The 23499-nt window shown below is 37.7% G+C and overlaps 1 protein-coding gene and 1 pseudogene across 2 annotated transcripts; both read right to left on the minus strand.

The window, feature by feature from the left end:
* Positions 1 to 6567: 6567 nt before the first annotated feature.
* Positions 6568 to 10663, minus strand: LOC143632382 (putative cyclic nucleotide-gated ion channel 5; annotated as a pseudogene). Its single transcript, XR_013153509.1, has 7 exons — positions 10620 to 10663; positions 9579 to 10149; positions 9228 to 9481; positions 8429 to 8759; positions 8233 to 8344; positions 7912 to 8148; positions 6568 to 7303 (listed from the first exon to the last, which is right to left on the minus strand). The product of XR_013153509.1 is annotated as a putative cyclic nucleotide-gated ion channel 5 (transcript).
* A 1221-nt stretch (positions 10664 to 11884) lies between these two features.
* On the minus strand, positions 11885 to 12823 carry LOC143632314 (early nodulin-like protein 15). Its single transcript, XM_077100866.1, has 2 exons — positions 12622 to 12823; positions 11885 to 12514 (listed from the first exon to the last, which is right to left on the minus strand). The coding sequence occupies exons 1-2, from the start codon at positions 12809 to 12811 to the stop codon at positions 12147 to 12149; spliced, it is 558 nt and encodes a 185-aa protein (XP_076956981.1). The 5' UTR covers positions 12812 to 12823; the 3' UTR covers positions 11885 to 12146.
* Positions 12824 to 23499: the final 10676 nt, after the last annotated feature.

Here is a 23499-nt window from a genome sequence, read left to right on the forward strand (position 1 = left end):
GCATAAACTTGAGAATAAAGATAAGAATACATCATCTTAAAATATTTAAAAAAAAACTTGAGAATATAGATAAGAATATATATATCGTTGCATGCATGATAGTATTATAAAGTCTCTTGTGGTTACAAATGGTAGCTTACAATCATTTTTCTATATTTCATTCTCTTCTATTTGTTGTCTTTCCAATTTCGATCTTTTTTTTTTTTTGGTTTTTTAGCTAGTTTTGATAGTGAAAAGTAAATATATAAAAAATTATAATGTTTACACACTTTCACAAACATCCATTAAATCTAATTGACTTGTCGGCAGAGCAAGTGCAACATGAAGAAGAGTATGAAGAAGAAGAGGATGAGAATGCGGATTTAACTGCACAACAAAAATTCCAGTTTTCTTGTTACATATGTAGCAAAAATATCGAATGGCTTCATAGGTATTACTACAAATGTAGCCAATGTAATTATGCCTTCCATAAGTTTTGTGCAGAGCTTCCAAAAACATCGGTAGAAATTTGTCATGCTGGTCATACCATTGACGCCCATGATAACCTCGCATACAAAAGAAGATGGGCGCATGAGTAATGGCGGTGTGATATTTGTAGCTATCAATATTCGTTGCGAATACTTTGTTATTATTGTCGTCGATGCGGTTTTAAAGTTGATCTAGATTGTGCTGCGAAAAGGCTACGAACAAATATCATCCACCATCCTAACCACAAACATCCTTTAGTTTGCATCACTAGACAAATTTTATGCAAGTGTGATGCATGTGGTAAGGAACATAATAGTGATTGTGCTTTCCAACCTAATCAATTGCATATCCAACATACGACAAATGATTTTTTCTCTCATATTCATCCACTTTCCCTTGCTTATTCTTTTCCCAAAGCAGATCAAGAATCTAATTTTTTCCCACGGTGTAGGGTATGTAGTAAAAGATTTTCTAATCAGAATCTTTGGATTTATAAATGTGAAAAGTGCATATACTATACCCATCTAGATTGTGCAACATCAAGAAATGAGCCATTCATGTCTATACTTACATCTCCAGGTACGTAGCTAGATCTACATAATATGTTTATGTTTGGTGGTTCTTCATTGATGTTTAATTTAATAATGCACATAGGTACAGGCAAAATCATTAAAAATTATGAAGATGCTCAACATCTTGATCTTCTTCATCTTCCCTTTCTTAATCCATCTTATGGTATACTACAACACATGTTTTTCAAAGAAGGTGAATGTAGTGCAATAGAGGTCACTAAAACACATATTAGTCATCAACATCCCCTAATTCTTGAGGATTCACGATTCGCTGATATCACGAGCCCTACCTCTTCAAGTATAAAATCAATATCCTACCATGACCTTATGAGAAAGATTGAACTTTTGTGCGATGGATGCTTGAGACCAATTACGAGTAGGCCAGTTTACGTGTGTGCTAATGAAGACGGGCATTGTAACTTTGTGCTCCATGAGTGGTGTACCCGACTACTTACCGAACTAAAAGACCACCCCGGTCACCCAGAACATACCCTAGTTTCCCATTCAAAAATCCCGGGTAAGTTTTTTGGAGTATTCTATTGTGATATTTGTGACTTACCTTGCAACGGATTTGTCTACTATTGTGATGAATGTATGTATTGTATTGACGTTAATTGTGCCTTCTTACCTAAAGAAATTACTCATGCCTCTCATCCAAATCACCTCCTTTCAAGAGTTCAAAACATAAACCGCGGCAACTGTAGAATGTGCATGTATGAATTTTATTCTAATAAGTTTGCATTCAGTTGTCATAGTTGTGATGATTTTCATCTACACGCACACTGCGCTTTGTTAATACCCGAGACAACTACGCACAAGTGTGACAAGCATCCTTTGAAGTTGAGATACTACCCCGTTGAGAATCATAAGAGTGAATATTTTTGTGAAATTTGCGAGGAGGAATTTGATCCTAACTATCCGTTCTATCATTGTGATGAGTGTATGCAGTCTATGCATCCAGCTTGTGCTCCGTCAATACTCCAGTATGAAACACATGCGGATAGTAATGCCCTCCTGGGTAACGGAGCCATTCATCAGTTTGTAAATGTGAAATTTGGGGGAACGTATAACAATACTGCAATGCATCCACGCCCGCTTTCATTCTGTCAAGGGATTGCACGCGATGGTAAATGTAAACTTTGTGGTTGTCGTCTCCAATACGAGATGATCTTTAAGTGTTTAAATTGTGAGTTTGCAATTCATTACAACTGTCCGGCATGGCACGTAATTAACCTTAGAGGACTAACATATTGTATATGATTGGTTGTTTTTATGTTCTATGTTTTCTTGTTTATTTGTGAAAAAATGTAATAAACAAACCAAATTTAGTTAATGCATCGTTTCCTCACATTTGTAATAATATTGTAAAAACCGCACAACTAGGGCTGCTACTTTTACCCGAAAAAACCTGTACCCGAACCCGAACTAACCCGACTAGAAGAACCTGAACCCGAGAAAAGACTAAACCGAACCCGAATCCGAACCAAAGTAATTCGGGTTAGTTCTTGGGTTTGATTTATAATATTTCGGTCAACCCCGAAACCCGAATAAACTTTTAGTTTTGAAAGTTAATATATTTTATGTATAATAGGCTAAGTTTTGGTCACTAAGTTATTAGAATCTGGCTCTAATTGATTGTTGTCATTCTAACTATTATAGATCGACTGCTTATAATAATTTATGTTTTCCGTTTATTACTAATAGCAACCGTAATCGAACAACCAAATCACGCCCGAATGAATACGGTTATGGTTCGAGTTAGTTTTACTCTTCTTTTGAATTGTATTATCAAGTTAGGTTAGTATATTATTTGATAATTTGTTTTATAAGTAAAGAAAAATACGTTGTTTTAATTTTAACATTGTAGTTTGAAACTTTTTTTGGTTTTGTGTGTTTTTTTCTAGGATACTCGAAACCCTCGCGTCTCCAAATCCCTAAAGCAAAATTTCAAGTAGTTACATCACTTCACAACTTGCTATGCTACTTCACTTTCTAATTTCTACATAACCTTGTTACCTTATTCAAATATTAATGTTACATTTTGTGGATAGTTTTTCAAGAATTTAAAGTCATGTTCATAATGTTGCATGTTACTTATGAAGAATGATTTATAATTTGACATAAAAGTATCAAATAAAGAAATTGTCGAAGCATGAAATGAATCTGACCTGATCCATGACGATGTTTCCACGGATTTCGAGATGAACGAACCACGTTTTGATCTTCTTCTCCGGTTGCTTGAGATCTGCAATGGCTTTTTGGGGGTGTGGAGGTGACTGCTAAGAAATCTCAAGGATCTCTTGTTTACAGACACAAAAATATATGATGGCAGCTCTTACTGAGCATCCCCCCCACTAATAAGGAGGTGAAGACCTCCTTATATAGAGAGCCTCATGGCCACCATCATGGTATCCTAATGGGCCTGGCCCAGTTAGGGTTACCTCCACAAAACCCCCTCAGCCCAATAACATTGTATTAGTCCGTATAATAAAATAAGCCAAACATAATAAATTTAAGGTCGTAAAACCGGGTTTAGTACCATACCCCTACAAGCCCCCCAAGTCCAGTGTTGCTCCTAGGCGTGCAAGCGTTTAGGTGGAGCGCTGGACTTTATAAGGTGTGTTAGGACGTGAGGCGGTTCTTTCCCTTTTCTTCGGCCTTGTCTTTATTGTCTTTGAGTTTTGGGAGGTTTTCTCCATGATGGTGACATGTTGTGGTCCTTATGATAATGATGGTGCACTAGCATGAATAAGATATAGCACGCATCATAACAATAGTGGCGCGGGGCCTGATAAAAGATAGAGTGCGCGTCTCAATAATAATGTAATGTAACTTGCGCGCGAGGCAGCTTACGAGTTATAAAAATAATTAAGCTTGCGCGTGAGGCGACTTACGAGCTATAAAATAATAAAGCTTGCGCGCGAGGCGACTTACGAGCTATAAGAATAATTAAGCCGGCGCGTGAGACGACTTACGAGCTATAAAATAATAAAGCTTGCGCGCGAGGCGACTTACGAGCTATAAGAATAATTAAGCCGGCGCGTGAGGCGACTTACGAGCTATAAAATAATAAAGCTTGCGCGCGAGGCGACTTACGAGCTATAAGAATAATTAAGCTTGCGCGTGAGGCGACTTACGAGCTATAAAATAATAAAGCTTGCGCGCGAGGCGACTTACGAGCTATAAGAATAATTAAGCTGGCGCGTAGCCATGTGGGATATTATTAGGCTCCCGACCTTTAAGTTTGGCGCGTGGCCATATGGGTTTATAAGGATTCCCAACCTTTGAATATGGCGTGTAGCCGTATGGGTTTGAGGATTCCCAACCTTTTGGTTTGGCGCGCGGCCTATGGGTTTATGAGGATTCCCAACCTTTAAGTTTGGCGCGTGGCCTATGGGTTTATGAGGATTCCCAACCTTTAAGTTTGGCGCGTGGCCTTATGGGTTTATGAGGATTCCCAACCTTTAAATTTGGCGCGTGGCCTTATGGGTTTATGAGGATTCCCAACCTTTAAATTTGGCGCGTGGCCTTATGGGTTTATGAGGATTCCCAACCTTTAAATTTGGCGCGTAGCCGGGAGCACGCATGCGTGGCGGAGTTGAGCGCACATGCATAGCAGGGAGAGCGCGCATGCATGGCGAGGTTGAGCGCGCATGCATGGCGTAGTTGAGCGCGCATGCATGGCGGGGAGAGCGCGCATGCATGGCGAAATTGAGCGCACATGCATAGCGGAGTGTAATCGCCGGGAGCGCGCATGCGACCCGCTGTGGCGGAGAGTAATCGCCGGGAGCGCGCATGCGACCCGCTGTGGCGGAGAGTAATCGCCGGGAGCGCGCATGCGACCCGCTGCGGCGGAGAGTGATCGCCAGGCGCGCATGCGACCAGCTGCGGCGGAGAGTGATCGCCGGGAGCGCGCATGCGACCCGCTGTGGCGGAGAGTGATCGCCGGGAGCGCGCATGCGACCCGCTGTGGCGGAGAGTGATCGCCGGGAGCGCGCATGCGACCCGCTGTGGCGGAGAGTAATCGCCGGGAGCACGCATGCGACCCGCTGTGGCGGAGAGTAATCGCCGGGATGACCCGCTGTGGCGGAGAGTGATCGCCGGGAGCGCGCATGCGACCCGCTGCGGCGTAGAGTGATCGCCGGGAGCGCGCATGCGACCCGCTGTGGCGGAGAGTAATCGCCGGGAGTGCGCATGCGAATCTGAAGCTGACCCCCAAGGCTTTGATTGCGCCTCACGGGAACTTTGCTCACGGCTCGCGGAAGCTTAGCTTTGTGGAAGCTGAAGTTGACCCTCAAGGCTTTGATAACGCCTTGCGGGGAGCTTTGCTTGCTGAAGCTGTTTATGAAGATGCTCCAAAGATATATTCATAGATTGTAAGATTTTGAATATCCACATCAGGTAGGTTTTATGTAAAAACCAACAGATCTGAGAGGATTTATAGGTCTATGAATATGAAAACGTGACTATTGCTCAAACGAACCCAAATCTCAAAAAACCATAACTAGATCTGGTATATTTCATTTAGAAAAGCACAGGTCTAAAGGTTTTCCCCAAAGTTTGGTGGTATTTCTCCTTGTATATCTCTAGATCTGGAAATATTTTTAGATCTGCGGATTTTTTGGACTTCCATAGAACAGATCTGAAAGAAGAAATCATAGATCTAGAGTATTTGATGAACAGATCGGAGGACCGAGGCGAAAATCGAAGGGTAGCTCGTTGTCGTCCCACGGATGGCGCCAATGTCGAAGCATGAAATGAATCTGACCTGATCCATGACGATGTTTCCACGGATTTCGAGATGAACGAACCACGTTTTGATCTTCTTCTCCGGTTGCTTGAGATCTGCAATGGCTTTTTGGGGGTGTGGAGGTGACTGCTAAGAAATCTCAAGGATCTCTTGTTTACAGACACAAAAATATATGATGGCAGCTCTTACTGAGCATCCCCCCCTAATAAGGAGGTGAAGACCTCCTTATATAGAGAGCCTCATGGCCACCATCATGGTACCCTAATGGGCCTGGCCCAGTTAGGGTTACCTCCACAAAACCCCCTCAGCCCAATAACATTGTATTAGTCCGTATAATAAAATAAGCCAAACATAATAAATTTAGGGTCGTAAAACCGGGTTTAGTACCATACCCCTACAGAAATAATAGGATAACAATGTAGGTCCCTAGAGTGGATCGATACATGATTGATAGTTTGATACGTACTATCAGAGGTAAACGAGTATAACAAGAACAATTCACTTTAAACGATTCTTGTGTTGATTATAAACAGATTACAATCAACACTAGAACTGGAACTCACGAACACACCGTTCATCTATCCCTATCAACGGTTGAATGGCCGGAAGTCTAACTTAAAACATAAACCGAACTTGCCTTTATATAGCCAGACAAGTTCGCATGGCCCATTATTCCAAGCCCGTTTACGTAACATTCAAACACAAATATTACAGACTCGATTACAAACACGACTAATGTATTAACTATTAAGCTATTGTCACACAGAATATGCACCAACAGAGAATATATTATATATTAATTACTTGTTGCTTGTCCTTTAGTTACAAGTATCAACAAACAAAACTAATCAGCATCAGCACTAAAATCAGGCTCATGTGGCTTTGGCAAATTCACCAATTCTCTACCGTCACCTGTCTTCAAATCACGGTAGCGGTGGACCCCACGAAGCGCATTGGCCGCAAACTTTGATACCAACAAGGTAGTACCAAGGCTGCCAGACCCGCCACCACCCGCCAATTCCACCTCCACTTCCTCCTTATGCCTCCTCTTGCAATGCCGCCGCCACGCTGCTTGAATGAAACAAGCAGCCCATGTCCGCCACTGGTGCGAGTAAAACCTGAAAGTATGTTGCACTTGTCTACTATGCAGCCGCCTAAACTGACCCGCAACAAACTTTAACTCGTCAGCTGGTAACGCGAACGCTTCCACTTCTCTTAATGCTTTAACGGTTCGAGTCGAGGATGGGAGACTAGACCCGGTTTTCGGGTCGAGGGCCCACGTTAGAAGCTCTTCTCCACAGAAATCTCCTTCTTTTAATAAGCCGCGATTGTAAAATCCACTTCGGCCACCGTCGGTAGTTACACTCTCGAGGCGGCCTCGGATTATGAATAGCATTTCGCCAACGGGATCGCCTTCGCGAATAATGTAAGAGTGATCGGTGAATAAACATGGTTTTAGTCGCTCGCAAATGGCGTCGAGTAATCTCTCGTCCATGTTTTCAAACAACGGAACCTAAAAACGAACATCATTATTTTTTACGAGATGATCAAAAACCAAAAGTTCGGTTTATATTTTCTTAGAAACAGAATTTTCAGTTCGGTTTCGGTTTTGCATGTATGCAACAAAAAAAAACAGCACCGAACCTAAGGTACGGATTTTCTTGACTAATTTTGCATGTTAAGTAATTTATAAATAATTAATAAATATTGTAACCCACATATTTTAGCCCGAGTGTATAATAATCAATTAATCGTAAATTAACAAAAATATTTAAGTACAACTTCATTACTTGGGCCCAATTTTCTATTTTTGGCCCAAATGGTAAAACTGAAAGAACCAAACCGAACCGTACCCACACCGAAAAAAACCAAAACTGAATGGTTTTGCAACAACTCAAAAACTGAATTTTAGCCCAAACGTGTAATAATTTTTGGTCCAATATTTTTTGGAAAAATAAATTAAAGCCCAAATGGAATAACCTAAAAAACCAAAACCGAACCGGAAAAAAAGAAACTGAACGGTTTTCAAAAACCCAAAACCCAAAATTTCGGTTAATGGTTCTGTTTGAGCCCAAAACCGACCTATGCAGACGGTACGTAACTATGGATTATGGAATTTACCCGTTTGACCAACGAGAGACAAAGATGTCGTTTAATATCCCGTCTAAGATCTTTAGGTAAACTTTGAACCAAACTCTCTTCATTGACGCCACGGGTTTCTAACCACTTGTACTGATCATACCGTCTCACACGCTCACGAAGGTCAGGTGGAAGTAACCGGTGGTGCATCCACTGCTCCGAGTCACGCCTCTTAACCCGCATTTCTTCAAGACGGATTGTAAGCGATTGTAAATACGTCTGTCACAATAAACATTTCATTATCTGCACCCAAACGGGCCCGAAGGCCGAAACAACAGATTTTGATAATACATTAATACAAACCTGCATGTTACCGATCAATAGAGAGAAAAGAATAAGCCCGGATATCGCGAGTGTTATCGAAAATAAAGATTCTCCTGCATAAGTACTAGTTTGAAGCCCCTGCCCAAGTGTACTGTCACAATTACAAATATTTATTAAATTTAATTATTAAATTTATATTTATTTATGACGTCATCCAGTTCTGAAAACCGTTTACCTTAAATTCTGTAGGCCCCACCATAGGCAATAACAGTACTTTAACACAAACTTTTGTGATGAAACAATGCCTGATGACAATGCCTGCTTGAAGATCCCGAAATCAAACGGCGGGTTGTCACCATCCGGGCTGCAATTCTCGGTCAAAACCGAGCTGCTTACGTTTCTCCAGTCAACATAACCCGACATGTAGTCGTTTCCACAATATAAAAAACTTGTGTCGTGACCGTTTTTTTTCACATGCTCGTTGCCAACACGTGTCGTTACGCTCTATCGATAGTAAATACCAAAACGCCCCGACTATCTGCAAAAAAATGAACACAAACATTAGAGTAAATTGCGGTTTTTGTCTCTGTGGTTGATCCAAATCTGCGGTTTTAGTCCAATAGTTTCAAATATGAGGTTTTCGTCCCTGTGGTTTCATTTCACTTGCAATTAAACCCGAATTCATTAGCCCCGTTAAGTATGGTCGTTAAACCCATCAGCGTACCCATCACGTGTGGGGCAGTTTTGTCCTTTTTTTCCCCAAAATACACTCCAGCCCCTCACGTGAGGGGGGCTTGCGAATAACGACTGGGGTTTATTTTGGGAAAAAAAGAACAAAACTGCCCCTCACGTGATGGGTACGCTGATGGGTTTAACGACCAGACTTAACGGGGCTAATAAATTCGGGTTTAATTGCAAGTGAAATGAAACCACAGGGACGAAAACCGCAAATTTGAAACTGTTGGACTAAAACCGCAGATTTGGACAAATCACAGGGACGAAAACTGCAGTTTACTCCAAACATTAATAATTATTAAAATAATAATAATAATAATAATAATAATAATAATAATACATGACTAGCAAGCATGTATAGCAACAAATAATAAGCAGCACCAGCCCATGCGGTTTCAGCAATGACACCAGCGGTCTGTTTTAACTCAGAAGTCAACGGCAGGATTCGTGCAAATCTTGGAATATATTGAAGTAACACCATAAAGAATAATGCTTGTTTTGTAGACAATACATCTGAGCCTCTAGACCTATGCAAATATCTCCATATAACAATCTGCAACATTATAAAATAATAATGTAACATTAGTACATTACATATTATGATGTTAATAATGTGACAGTAATATTTAACCACTAGGCGCGCGTCTAACCTGTGGCAATGGGAGGACCGAAAGAAAATCAATAATAAAATACCACCGCAAATATCGTCTAGCAATTTGTGCAGGATTAATCACAAGTTCGCCTCGACCAAAAACCCGAGACGATGGTGCAATATATGCGGTTCTGAATTGAAGTGCCATGTGAATAAGATAAAATGAATCAATAATGGTCCTCAAAGTTGTAGCTATAATGGCTAACTTTCGGTCTATACCGAGGCAAGTGTTGGAGTGGTCGAAAACCGGGAGGTAAAAGAAAAGCGGGTCCACTGATACCGCAAGAATGCACGAGACTACAAAAAATTTGTTCCATGTCAAAAGGGTGTTATCTTGCGGGTCGAATATTTTTTTCTTTGATGCTTTGAGGTCTTCTGCAAAGACTGCGCGTGATGTTCCAAATCCGAGTGTTGTGGCGATTGACTTAAGTGTTTGTGAACCTTTTTTTATTCCTTTTTTGAAAGATTTTGAGGGATTCTCGGTTGAATGAATTAGTCTATCGAATGCTCGTCTGTTATTAGGAACTGAAGAACTAGGAGATGATGATCTTGAATCTAAATCATCCAACCTGAAATAATGTCAAAAAGTTAAATTAGAACTCCATACGCTTCCCAGCATGACATGTTTAACCCGTTTATCTAGGTGTGTCAAACGGGTTGGTGGGTTGGTCAATAATCAAGTCGCAAATGTGTTAATGGGTTTGATGGTTTGTAAAATATCGTTAAACATGTCATAAATGGGTTAGCGGGGCCACCTGTTTAACCAAACAGGCTAGCGGATCCACTTGTTTAACTAAACAGGTTAAACAAGTCAACTCAAACACAATAAGTTTTTTCAAATATGCTAACCCAAAAACCTGATATCTGTTATGTTGTGTCATAAATTGTCACCCCAACATAATACATTATTTTATTACATAATGTAAAGTATTTATGTGGTTTTTTCTACTTAAAATTGGTTATGTATTGTATTCTCGCAACCGATCTAAATACATTCTCGCAACCGATCTAAATAAATAAAAAATGAGAAAAGAGTTACCTCATAAACCGGGATCTTGATCCATATTTGAACATTTTAGCAAGTCTTTACACATAAATCCAACTGTAAATCGATAAAAAATAATGAACTAGATCAAAAAATACCCAATTATCAATCCCTAAGATGCCCCGATTTCCATTCGCAAAATCGATCAAATGCCCCTTATGATCAATGATATAATTAATACTTTGAGATGATTAATAATTAATAAATCTGATACAAATGCCACTTTATATATATATTGTTTGTGTTTTAACCAAATGCATGTTGATTAACATCACAAAAAACAAAATTAACCATCACAAACCAAACATATAGAAACTGATCAAGAACAAACACAATAACTTATTACATATACAGATTGAAACAATAATAATCAATAATATAAAACATGAGTAGGAACCGGACTTACAGTTGAAACTAATCAAACGACATGATTGAAAGAGTTAACATCGGAGATGATTTAGTTATGTTGTTGAAGGAAGAGAGAGAAAGTGATGAGAGAGAAGAATCTGGGACAAGAAACAAATGGGGGAAAAGGTTTCCAGTTTTGGTAAGTACGATGTGAAACGAAAAGTGTTCAGATTTGATTTGGTTTGGTTGTTTAACGTTGTATTGTTTTGAAAACCGCCTTTGCATATGTTATGGTACTTTCTAGATTCAAGTATCAAAAAGTTTTTTTTAATTCATAAATGTTTAATTAAAATGAATTGCATGTTTTTTAACTAATATTTAAACAGGATCTTCTAATTAAAAATAAATAAAATAAAAGCAAATAAAAAAGATTTGAATTCGATGAGCATTTATAATAAAAATACAAGGCACCGCGCTGCATTGGCTTCATCGGCTTGTTCTGTTACACCAATGCAATTGGCCTCGGTTTATGAAATCGACACTCAAATTTGGGTTAGTGTAACCGATTGTGAAATCGAAGAAGAATGTTGTTTGAATCGGTTAGTCAATGCTTGTTCGGTAACACCTCCCCTAACACAATCATTATGTTGTGAAACAGAAGATGAATGATTAGTTGTTATGTAACTTACCCGGCTTGCGTAAAAATAAATAAGTGATAATATTCACCGTCTCTATATAAAAAGTTACTAACTGACATAAAATTTGTTATTTTTATCGTGTCATATATGCCCTAAACCAAACCGTTTGATATGTTTTATAAATTCTTAAACTAGTAAACAATTTTTAAATTAATCACAAAACTAAACTACCAACACGTTTAAACTGTTTCATAATTTCAAACTAAACCATCAAACACCCCTAAAATTATCAACACCCCAAAATATTATCAACAAATAAATAATAAAATGATAACCATACCATAATCATAATCATAATAAATCAATATAAGAAAATAATAATATTAAAATAAAAAAATTCAAAAGGTCTTCAAGAAACTACCACAATTCATGCAAACTTCAAGCAAAACATTCAAACTAACACATCATAAATAAAACTAAACCAAAACACAAAAATTCAAAAAAAAAAAAACACACAAAAACTAGAACATTATCTTCAAAACATAGCAATTCCAACCAAGGTAGCCACAGCAACGATGAAAATATCAATGATCCAAAGGTCTAACCTGACACCACTCGATTTTGGAGCTTCTACTACTGGTGTAGTTACGGCTGGAGACTCATTAGGAGACAAAGCCGGCGGCAGAGAGCTATGTTTGTGTGACAAAACAATAACTTCAAGCTTCTCACCCTTCTCACAATGTCCATCGGCACCACTAATGAAAAAGAATGCACCTGACTCGTTAACCTTGATCACGGTGTTACCGTCCTTGTACTCTTGGATCGGCTTCGTTCTAATGCAGTTCTTGTAATCTCCTTCCTCCACTTGTAACACCGAATCGTTCTTCGAATCATATTTAAACACTAAACCACAAATATTAATAAAAATAAAGTGTTTAGGTAATTAGGTTTACTTAACATGTGTAAAAATATTTATAAAAGTAACGAAAATATGTAAAATCGACATTTACCTAGCGAATCCCCGATCTTGAACCGTTCATGTTGAGCCCACACGTTTAACGCGTTAGGAGACGTAGGGATGCTCCACGAGTTCTCTTTTCCACCAACTGGAAACTCTGTTGCTTCGTACGTGTCAAAGTTTAGCGAAAACAAAACTAAACACGTAATGAAGCACAATAGGGAGAACTTAGTTGAACCCATTTGCCAAGAACACTTAAAAGATATAAAGAAAACTTGATTAATAGAAATATTTTTCTAAGCAAAAGATTTTTAACACTTAAGAATTGTAGGGTTACAATTTATAGATGTTGTGCTAGGGTTTGAATGGACTATATGGAGTAGCCGTTTGAGTTGGAGTATATTTCGTACTTGAGATAACAAATTATCATCTAATTCAAAATCAAATTTTGAAAGTTAAAAGAGGATTAAGCCGTTTCAATTTAAACTAATTATCTTAATAATAATAAAAAGTATTTAAAGTTGGTCAATTTAGAAGTAAATAATGGAATTTAATACATTGAAAAAATGTCTTAATTTTTAAAAATTTTTAATTTGTGGGGGAATGAGTCTTTTGTTTTGTGTTTGTTGGAATAAAAGTTTAACCATTAATTAGTTAATTAAAATTTTATTTGTTAATAGAGAACCATTTCTATCCATCTCTCCAATAAAAGCCTACCACTTTTGCCACTTATCAATATCATAGTCATCCTCACATTTTTTCAACCAATTTTCACATATGGTCATTATCTTTTAATTCATTTAAATATATGACATTAAAATTATAGGTTTATTCCAACAAAATTCGTTACTATATATAATAAGTATTCTCCATATGGATTGACAAAAGACGATTAGTCATTAGTGTTTATTATGGTTTATATTCAAAATAATAAACAATAAACATTCGATTCATAATATGTGGAATGAGAACAATCAACTTGGACTAAGTTTTGATAACGTCAGCGGCTAAGGCTTAGCATTTAATACCTAAAAATACATATGATTTTAAAACTAAAAGTGTTTAGGTTGACCCGAAACCTAGAATTCGGACCCAAGAACCAACCCGAATTACTTCGGTTCAAGTTATGGTTAGTATTTTCTTGGGTTCGAGTTTCTCGGGTCGGGTTAGTTTGGGTTCATGTACGGGTTTTCTTGGGTTGGGTTTCATGTTACGAGTAAAAGTGACAGCCCTACTTTCAACGATTATATATAAGAATCACTACATTCATTTTATGCAACTTTAAATCTTATGATATTTTTTATGTGTATGAATATTTTTTTTATTAGTATCATAGATATATATTATCATTTATCTAGAGTTGGTATGTACTTGGAGAACCTTTTTTGTCACATGGACAACTATATATGGCTATATCAAGAGTTATAAACAGGTCTATATGTTACTTTATTAATAGCTACAAGCAGACATGGAATAAAAATTTTGATTTTTGATAAACAATATATACCTGCTAATACAATCACAAATGTAGTATAAAAAGAAGTTTTTACCTATTTGTAACATATTTGTGTAATCTTAGTTATGTAATTTATGTCATTTTAATTTAATTGTAATAATATTAACAATATATAATCAATTTCTTGAATGTATTTCACTTAATGGTCAAAATTTAAAATTTTCAACAATTACCCGTGTAATACACGGCCCCAAACTACTAACAATATAAAGGTATAATTACTCACAATTCACGAATCACAATAATATGCAAAAGGGATTTTGGTATTAGCCCAACTAATCTGTTCCGTTTATCTTTATGGGCTATCAATAAATTAAGCAATGGGCCTTCAAGCCTTCTTAGTTCTTCCTACAAAGTTCAAACCAAGTATCTAGAGCCTAGAGGTGTATCAAACTGGTTTCAAGAGGGGAGGGGAGGGGAGGGGAGGGGAGGGGGGGGGGGGGGGGGTTGAACGGTTTGGTCAAAGTTTCTCATCACCGGGTTTTTTGTCAAACCAGTTTGGTTTGAGACCTGTTTTATAAAGGGGACAATGCTCGATACAGTTTTGAAACTAATTTTTATAAAGTTCGTTTAAGTTCAGTTTTAACCGGGTATTTATTCTATTTGGACGTTACTTAAAAATAAAAATAAAAAAGAAACATGTTTCTATATACTCATAGCATAAGCAAAAGGGTCATGCTCATTTTGTTATTTTTTAGTTATATAACGTGCAAAATTATGCTACCAAACTCGCATGTCGCGTTGGGTACCAAACCAAAAATAAGCTAAAAAACTATAACGTGTTTAGTTAATTGACTAGTTAATTGCGTGAGTAAATTAAAAGAATAAAAAAAATCAAAAAACAGAATAAATAAAATTTGAGGGAGTAATAAAAAAGGTAAAAAGAAAATAAAAATTATTGTAGTAAATTGTCTTTTTTACCTCCTGATTGTTTAATTTGTTTGCAAATTTGGCTCCTTAACCAAGCTTTATTCATTATCTTAATGAAAGATAATGGATGAAGTTAATCTAAGTGGCAAAAATTACAATCAAGTTAAAACATTAGCGGTGTATTTAACCAAAAGTTTCATTTTTAGCCGAAAGGGGTATATGACTTAAATAAAAGAAGCCCAAAAAACATTGTTACTATGTCCGTACCAACCACCTCAATTACACTCATGGGAATCAAGTACCATGATCTATACCTTGAAAGTATTCTATATTACGAACGAGTTGAAATTGTTAAAACTAGTTATAAGTTCTTTACCCTTATTATTTCAAGTAATTTTCCATGTTTTATTAAGAGAATCACATAAGTAGCCATTTTTCATGTGTTACACATCTATATTAATGTTAGAGAAAAATGACGTCTATAGCCATGAGCCCATGAGACGCGCAATTCCAATACGCAACTCCAGAACCGTGTATGTGTTGGGTTTCAACGGTGGTTCGGAACGAAAACGGATAAACTATTTGAACCCGTTTTAGTAATTTCGATAGTTATTAATCAATATTAATAAACAAACTAATAAACGAACTATAAAACACAGCGGAATATAAACGATTTAAACAAACCATATACGGAAACCCGAACCCGGATCCGATTACAACAATACGAGCACGGTTAAACATAAATAATAATCAACCATAGATGAGTATTCGATATACCTCGGTTATCGAAACCGGGAAGACACCGAAGGATAACGAAAGAGGCTAGGATGACACAATCAAAGAACCAATCCAAAATCCGGCGACGGCGGCGGCGGCGGATTCCGGCAGCTTATGAAGACGGCGGTAGTAGGCGATGCGGCTCAGATCCAACAGCTACGGTGATGGTGGACGGCAAAGAACCAAGATGGCAGCTAGCAGCAGCTTCAGTTTACCAGAAAGTCGGGTTCACCGGAAAACCGGATTTTGCCGGAGTTGCAGGTCTGCCGGAAAAACGAGACGTGGGTTTTTGACAACACCGGGGCTCGAAGGAGCTGCGGTGGTGTTTGTGGTGGTTGAAGAAGGACCGGTGGTGGCTGTATGATGTTTGCGGCGACCGGAAATGCCTCGCCGGAAAACCGGTTAGCCGGGAAACGGCGCCGGATGAATAGTAGCAGCTAGGGTTTGTTTGTTATATGGTTATCCTTAAATAATATTATCTTTATACTATATATAGAAGGTTAATAGGGTTTAATCAAGTTAACCAATTGGGCTTGAGCCCAATTAACCAAACAAAGCCTTTAACCACCATCCGGTCCACCTAATAGATTGTGTCGGGCCCAATTAACGTTTAAATGGGTTTATGCTTTCGTTACCTTCGGTGTAACTCATACCGGGTCGTATTCGGGTCGGTCCGCGTTGACTTGACCCGAACCGACCATAAAATCCAACAGTCTCCCACTTGGACGGATTTGGGTCAAGTATCACAACGCTAACAGCCAGAGGTGTTCTAGCTACACATAGTTGTCCCAACCGAATATGACATTTTTAAATTCATAACCAAAGTATCTTGGAATACCTTATTGCAAGATAATGAATTTATAGTAATCATTGTCATCTATCCTTTCTGTATAAGACATCAATTGAACAATGAGACATGGATTATATCAATCTCATATAGTGTTCAATTATTGTAGTTCTCGATATAGAGTCAAAATGGTCCAATCAAACACACAGTTAGTTTGGGTGAGGCCTCACACTTTACCAGCTTGACTCAACGAGGGCGCCATTATGTCTAACTTTTACATCTTAATGTAAGAGTACAGAATCCCATTTTGACTACATACAACTCCCACTGAACTCCAGAACATTCCCAATCAATGCCTTTATGGCTGGCAGCTACGCAACAGCGGTTAACATGATCAAAGAATATTCTTCGGTAAACGAAAGTTCTGATATGTATCTCAGGTCTAAGGATACTAAATGAGCATACTATTATCAAAACATCTTATGATCAAGATCCATGAAGATGATTTGATGCGAGTTACATCCAACGTCATTCATAATGAGGTCTGTGAGTTGGGAAGTCAACTACTTGAGTCCAAAGTCAGAATAGTCTTAATTCAGAATCGCTCCCACGAGTCTGACCGACTACAGATAATTTAGAATACAGTATTCACGGATTAAACGTATTAAAATGAACACAGTTGTATTATTCAACGTTTGCATTTAGCCATTAAATCAAAAGTGAACAGAAAAAGTACAACTGATTAAACGTTCATGCATCCAAATACTAAATCAAAATAAATCATTAGCAAGTCTAAGCCCGATAGCATCTCTATGCTGATCATGCTTGTCCTGAGTCATCGGCTTAGTGAACGGGTCAGCTAGATTTTTGATCTGTGTCTACTTTGCTTATCACGATGTCACCTCGTTCAAATATTTCCCGAATAAGATGGAACTTCCTTAAAATGTGCTTGGTTCTGTGATGAGACCTTGGCTCTTTGGCTTGAGCAATAGCACCTGTGTTATCACATAATATCTCGATTGGTTCATGAATACTCGGAACCACATCGAGATCGGTGATGAACTTCTTCATCCAATCAGCCTCCTTAGCAGCATCTGATGCAGCTATATATTCGGATTCGGTGGTAGAATCCGCCACTACACTCTGCTTGGAGCTCTTCCAATAAATAGCTCCTCCATTGAGAGTGAAAACGAAACCCAACTGTGAGCGAGAATCAACTCGGTCAGTCTGGAAGCTAGCATCAGTGTTGTCACACCCCGACCAAAGGCGGCGGAACATGCCGGGGTGCAACGATTGCTCATAAGCGCATGACACTATTTAAAGCGACAATATTTAACAAACTCATTTCATTTCACAACATCGAAAATGTCACATAACCAAATATTCATAACTCAAATACAACAAAATATAACAAAATATAGCAAATCAAATATTGTTCATTTTTGTTAATATCCTAACGGTATTTGTGATGTTTTCTTCACCGAACTCCATAATCAACCTAGATGCAAACCTGTAACATTTCATAAAATAAAGTTTATCAACACAAAGGTTGGTGAGCAATTCATAAGTTTGAACAATAGATATATAGTATGAAAAGCCACAAAACTAGTATACAAAACCATAAATAATAGCTATAAACTTGGATAAATAGCTATTGCTAACAAGTTAGCGACACCCAACTATAAAGGGTTGCCAAATAGTTTAGGATTTTATAGTTATTGTTAATTGCATTAAGTTAACGACACCTTGCCATGAGGGGTTGCCAAATGGTCTAGGATTTATAGTTCCACCATCCAAAAGCGATAAACACATAGTCAAATAAGCATAGAACACCAAATCGAGCAATTATTCAAGTAAGGTATACAACAACGTTTGTGGTTTAAGACCCCAAGTATAAAACATTTAGTTTAGATAAGTTGAAATGTCACCCCCAAAATAAAAGATAGAAAACGGGGTATGAAGTTACTCACGTTCAAGTAATAAACTTGAAAGATTGATTATTTGGAGATTTGCCGGAACGACGAGTTTAACGTATGAAGCCTAAATAAAAGAAAGTCTTGGATTTAGAAAGGTTGTCTTGAAGATCTATAAATAAAATAATTGTTGCAAAAACTAATCAATTAAAGTTTAAGGTTTAAAATGTAACTATTTAAGAATTTATAATAATAACCCTTTTAAAAAATGTAAGTTTGCTCAAAACCGGGTTAAAGTATCTAACCTTAATATTTACTTAACCAATGTTAAGTAATAAGGTGGGGAAAATGCTAAAATGCAAGTTCCATTAGGCTAAAGATACTAAAACGGGTTTTTAACGAGTGTTCGGGTCTTGACAAATGGTCGAACCCAAAGTCAACTTTCCAAAATATTAATTGTTATGAGATAACTCATTAAAACATACTAACACTTAACCAAGTACGTAGATCTATTGTTTAGAACTAACAACGCACGTTAAGCGAGTGTTCGGTTTTGTCGGTCCAAACTATGTTATGAGATCAAGTTGGATCCAACTATTCCAAGTACTTAAGAAAAATAATTAAAATCAGTTTGTAAACTATTTTTTTTTAAAGAAATATACAAGTCTTGATAACTAAAAACACACTTGTGTGTCTTAAGCGAGTAAAAGTTAGTATAGTTCGGTCTCCATCTCACAAATAGTTCATAGATGGTTTCTACATGCCCAAATATCATAGAACTTGTATATTGGTTTATAAATGAAGAAAACTTAAATTTTACAACAAAAAAAGTTAACTACAAGTCTTTTAAGCAAAAGTTTCGGTTTAGTTCGGTTTCCATCTCCCAACGAGTTCATAGATGGATTCCATATGCTTAATATCAAAGAACTTGTAAAAATGATTTTTGAAACTCAAATCTAGCAATAAACATGTTTAAACAACTATTTTAACAAAACTAGTAAACAAAAGTTCGGTTTCCGGTTTGGACTAGTTTCGGTTAAACCGAGGTTAGTCTTATACAAACCCACACCATGGAACTTGTAAATAAGATGAACAAACTAAAGGGTTAGAAGTTAGTCATAAGTGATATGTATAATAAGTTATGTGTGTGTAAATATATATCAAGAACACGAAGTCCTCCATGAAGCCTTGCCTTATGACATTCGAAACTTAACCAACCAAAGTCGGTGAAGTAACAAATAAAGGAAACAAGGGGTGTGTATTATATATATGTTGTACCACCATATTCAAGAGTTAGTAATGTTAGATGAACAAGTTAGAATGAAAGACTATAGTTAGTTTGACTTGAGAAGTCAAAACTTCAAAAAAATACATAAGAAATAACAACCTTGAATCTATGGAGTTTGAGAGGGTTTTTTGGAGATGTAGCAAGAGTAAAATGAAGAAGATGGGTGTGTATATATAGGGAATGAGTGAATGGTTGGGTATAAAGATTATTTTATGGTTTGCATAAAAATGGGTATGTTTAAATGGTCAAACAATGCATAATATAAAAATAACAATATTTTATATATTTTATATATTTTAAATGACAAGATCCAATATTTTATATATTTGAAATGTTCGGGTTACAAACGGGTCGGGTTTACATAACAAAAGTGACCCGAAATTGACGAATGTCACAAGTGTAACACTTTACAGTGAGCTACTCTTCCACTCCCCCAAACACCAAGAACATGTCTTTGGTCATATTCAAGTACCTTAGAATATTCTGCACAGCAGTCCAATGGGCAATGCCAGGACTCTGTTGAAAACGGCTGGTCATGCTCAAGGCATACGACACGTCAGGTCTAGTACACAACATAGCATACATGATAGAGCCAACCACAGAAGCATATGGAATTGCTTGCATACGTTTAGATTCAATGTCCGTTGCCGGGGATTGCGATTTGCTCAACACAGTTCCTTTAGTCATTGGAACAGCTCCTTTCTTGGAGTTTTCCATTGAGAAGCGTGCCATCACTTTGTCTATGTAAGTACTTTGACTAAGCCCTAGAATCCGCTTAGATCTATCTCTATAGATCTTTATTCCCAGAATATATGCGGCTTCTCCAAGATCTTTCATTGCAAAACAAGATTCCAACAATTGCTTAACTTCCTTAAGCATAGGAATGTTGTTTCCAATTATTAGTATATCATCCACATACAAGATGAGGAATGATATAGTGCTCCCACTAGCCTTTCTGTAAACACAAGGTTCATCTTCATTTTTGACAAAACCAAACTCTTTGATTTTCTCGTCAAAATGAAGATTCCAGCTTCGAAATGCCTGCTTAAGCCCATAAATGGACTTGTTCAATTTGCAAACCCTATTAGGATATTTTGGATCGACAAAACCTTCAGGATGAACCATATAGACATCTTCAGAAAGATGTCCATTAAGGAAAGCGGTTTTGACATCCATTTGTCATATTTCATAATCATAGTATGCAGCAATGGCAAGCAATATCCTAATTGACTTGGTCATAGCAACGGGCGAAAAGGTTTCATCATAGTCAACACCTTGAGTTTGAGTGAAACCTTTCGCGACTAGCCATGCCTTGTAGGTTTGCACATTTCCATGCATGTCGGTTTTCTTCTTGAAAATCCATTTGCTCCCTACTGCCCGACTATCGGGGGGTAACTCAACCAAGTTCCAAACTTGGTTATCATGCATGGATTGCATCTCTGCGTTCATGTCATCTTGCCATTTCTTGGATTCCAGATCCAAGATAGCAGATTTGTAGTTAGTAGGCTCGTCCCCAGACTCGGCTACTAATAAGACTTCGGGACCATCTAGATGACATAAGTATCTAGAATTTGGTACGAAAGTCCTACTACTTCTGCGAACGCTTGTGTTCACGTCTGATGTGTCAGCAACAATAACTTGTTGATCAGACTCTCCAACCTCCTCAACGGTTCTTTGTGATTCTTGAATCTCTTCAAGATTGACAATATTACTTACAGTTCCTTGACTAAGAAATTCTTCTTCAAGGAAGTAGCCTTTCCTCCTGACAGAAATCGTATTTGTATCAGGATGAAAGAAGTAATAACCGCTTTTGTAATAGTATTCAACGGTGGTTCGGAACGAAAACGGATAAACTATTTGAACCCGTTTTAGTAATAATTTCGTTTCGATAGTTATTAATCAATATTAATAAACAAACACATAAACGAACTATAAAACGCAGCGGAATATAAACGATTTAAACGAACCATAAACGGAAACCCGAACCCGGATCCGATTACAACAATACGAGCACGGTTAAACATAAATAATAATCAACCATAGATGAGTATTCGATATACCTCGGTTATCGAAACCGGGAAGACACCGAAGGATAACGAAAGAGGCTAGGATGACACAATCAAAGAACCAATCCAAAATCCGGCGACGGCGGCGGCGGCGGATTCCGGCAGCTTATGAAGACGGCGGTAGTAGGCGATGCGGCTCAGATCCAACAGCTACGGTGATGGTGGACGGCAAAGAACCAAGACGGCAGCTAGCAGCAGCTTCAGTTTACCAGAAAGTCGGGTTCACCGGAAAACCGGATTTTGCCGGAGTTGCAGGTCTGCCGGAAAAACGAGACGTGGGTTTTTGACAACACCGGGGCTCGAAGGAGCTGCGGTGGTGTTTGTGGTGGTTGAAGAAGGACCGGTGGTGGCTGTATGATGTTTGCGGCGGCCGGAAATGCCTCGCCGGAAAACCGGTTAGCCGGGAAACGGCGCCCGATGAATAATAGCAGCTAGGGTTTGTTTGTTATATGGTTATCCTTAAATAATATTATCTTTATACTATATATAGAAGGTAATAGAGTTTAATCAAGTTAAACCAATTGGGCTTGAGCCCAATTAACCAAACAAAGCCTTTAACCACCATCCGGTCCACCTAATAGATTGTGTCGGGCCCAATTAACGTTTAAATGGGTTTATGCTTTCGTTAACTCCGGTGTAACTCATACCGGGTAGTATTCGGGTCGGTCCACGTTGACTTGACCCTAACCGACCATAAATTCCAACAGTATGAACTTTCAGAGGGGATAATTAGACGTAATTGATTTGAGTCTGTGAGGTTTCAATCTTTCTAAAACTATATGAAAGTAACAGGAGATATATGTGTCAAAATTCCAAAAGAACTATATTCCGAAAGAACTTTCTTAAAGAATGAGTGGGATTTCTTTTTATAAAGTTGTTGGCTTAAAAGAATTTTATAAAGTTATTGACTTGAAGAAGAGTAGAAGTTGTTAAATGTCATGGTACTAAACCATTGAAAACTTCAAAGTATTTTTCTTCATCTTTCTATGTGTTACACATCCATACTTGTTTCAGAGAAAATTACTCCTTGTGTCCATAAGATACGCGCAACTCGAGGGTCATGTATCAGCCCTCCATCGCACATGAGACACTTGTCACAAAAAAAGGTAGGAACAATGACAAAAATGTCCATTTTACTTGTCAAAATCAACAAAATAACTACTTTTTATGAAATATTTCCAAAGGGTGCACGTTAAATCTTGTCGACCAGCTAAGTTTTAATCATTAACTCGATGAGATTCTATATCTCTCACGTGACAAGTGAAACAATTACGCGTAATCGATTGTGGTTGTGAGATTCTAACATTTCAGGATCTATATACAACTTAGAATTCTTTGAAGCTGAAATGCATGCCAAGGAGGAACTTGATTAATTAGAAAACTAATTGGGCATTATTGGATTTAGTTGGTTGAACCGTCACGAGAGCGGATTCACGATGAATAGAAGTATTATATTCAAGTCCCAGATCGATAATTAAACACGAACTAAGCGACCAACTCTCATTTGGTTTGATAATTGATAAACCGAACCGTAACTCAGTTGCCTCTAATCTCTTGACAATCCGTAACTTTGTTGACCCTATTTATAATGTTAACCCAACTTAGCTAACAAGAAACCTAATAACCCTAACATGGTCATTAAGCAACCCATTACTAACCCCTTTTAATTCTTAGATTGGACCATGACGATTGATGAGTTTGATATAGTTTACT

Source organism: Bidens hawaiensis, unplaced genomic scaffold (assembly GCF_021521415.1).
Source record: "Bidens hawaiensis isolate Kalapana, Puna unplaced genomic scaffold, B.hawaiensis_p1.1 tig00006387_1, whole genome shotgun sequence".
Lineage (NCBI taxonomy): Eukaryota > Viridiplantae > Streptophyta > Magnoliopsida > Asterales > Asteraceae > Bidens > Bidens hawaiensis.

Excerpts from the sequence above, each read along its gene's own strand:
- LOC143632314 (XM_077100866.1), bottom strand. The coding sequence starts at position 12,811 with ATGGGTTCAACTAAGTTCTCCCTATTGTGCTTCATTACGTGTTTAGTT. Across the intron at positions 12,515-12,621 it reads CAAGATCGGGGATTCGCTAG|TGTTTAAATATGATTCGAAG; the intron begins GTAAATGTCGAT and ends TTTGTGGTTTAG.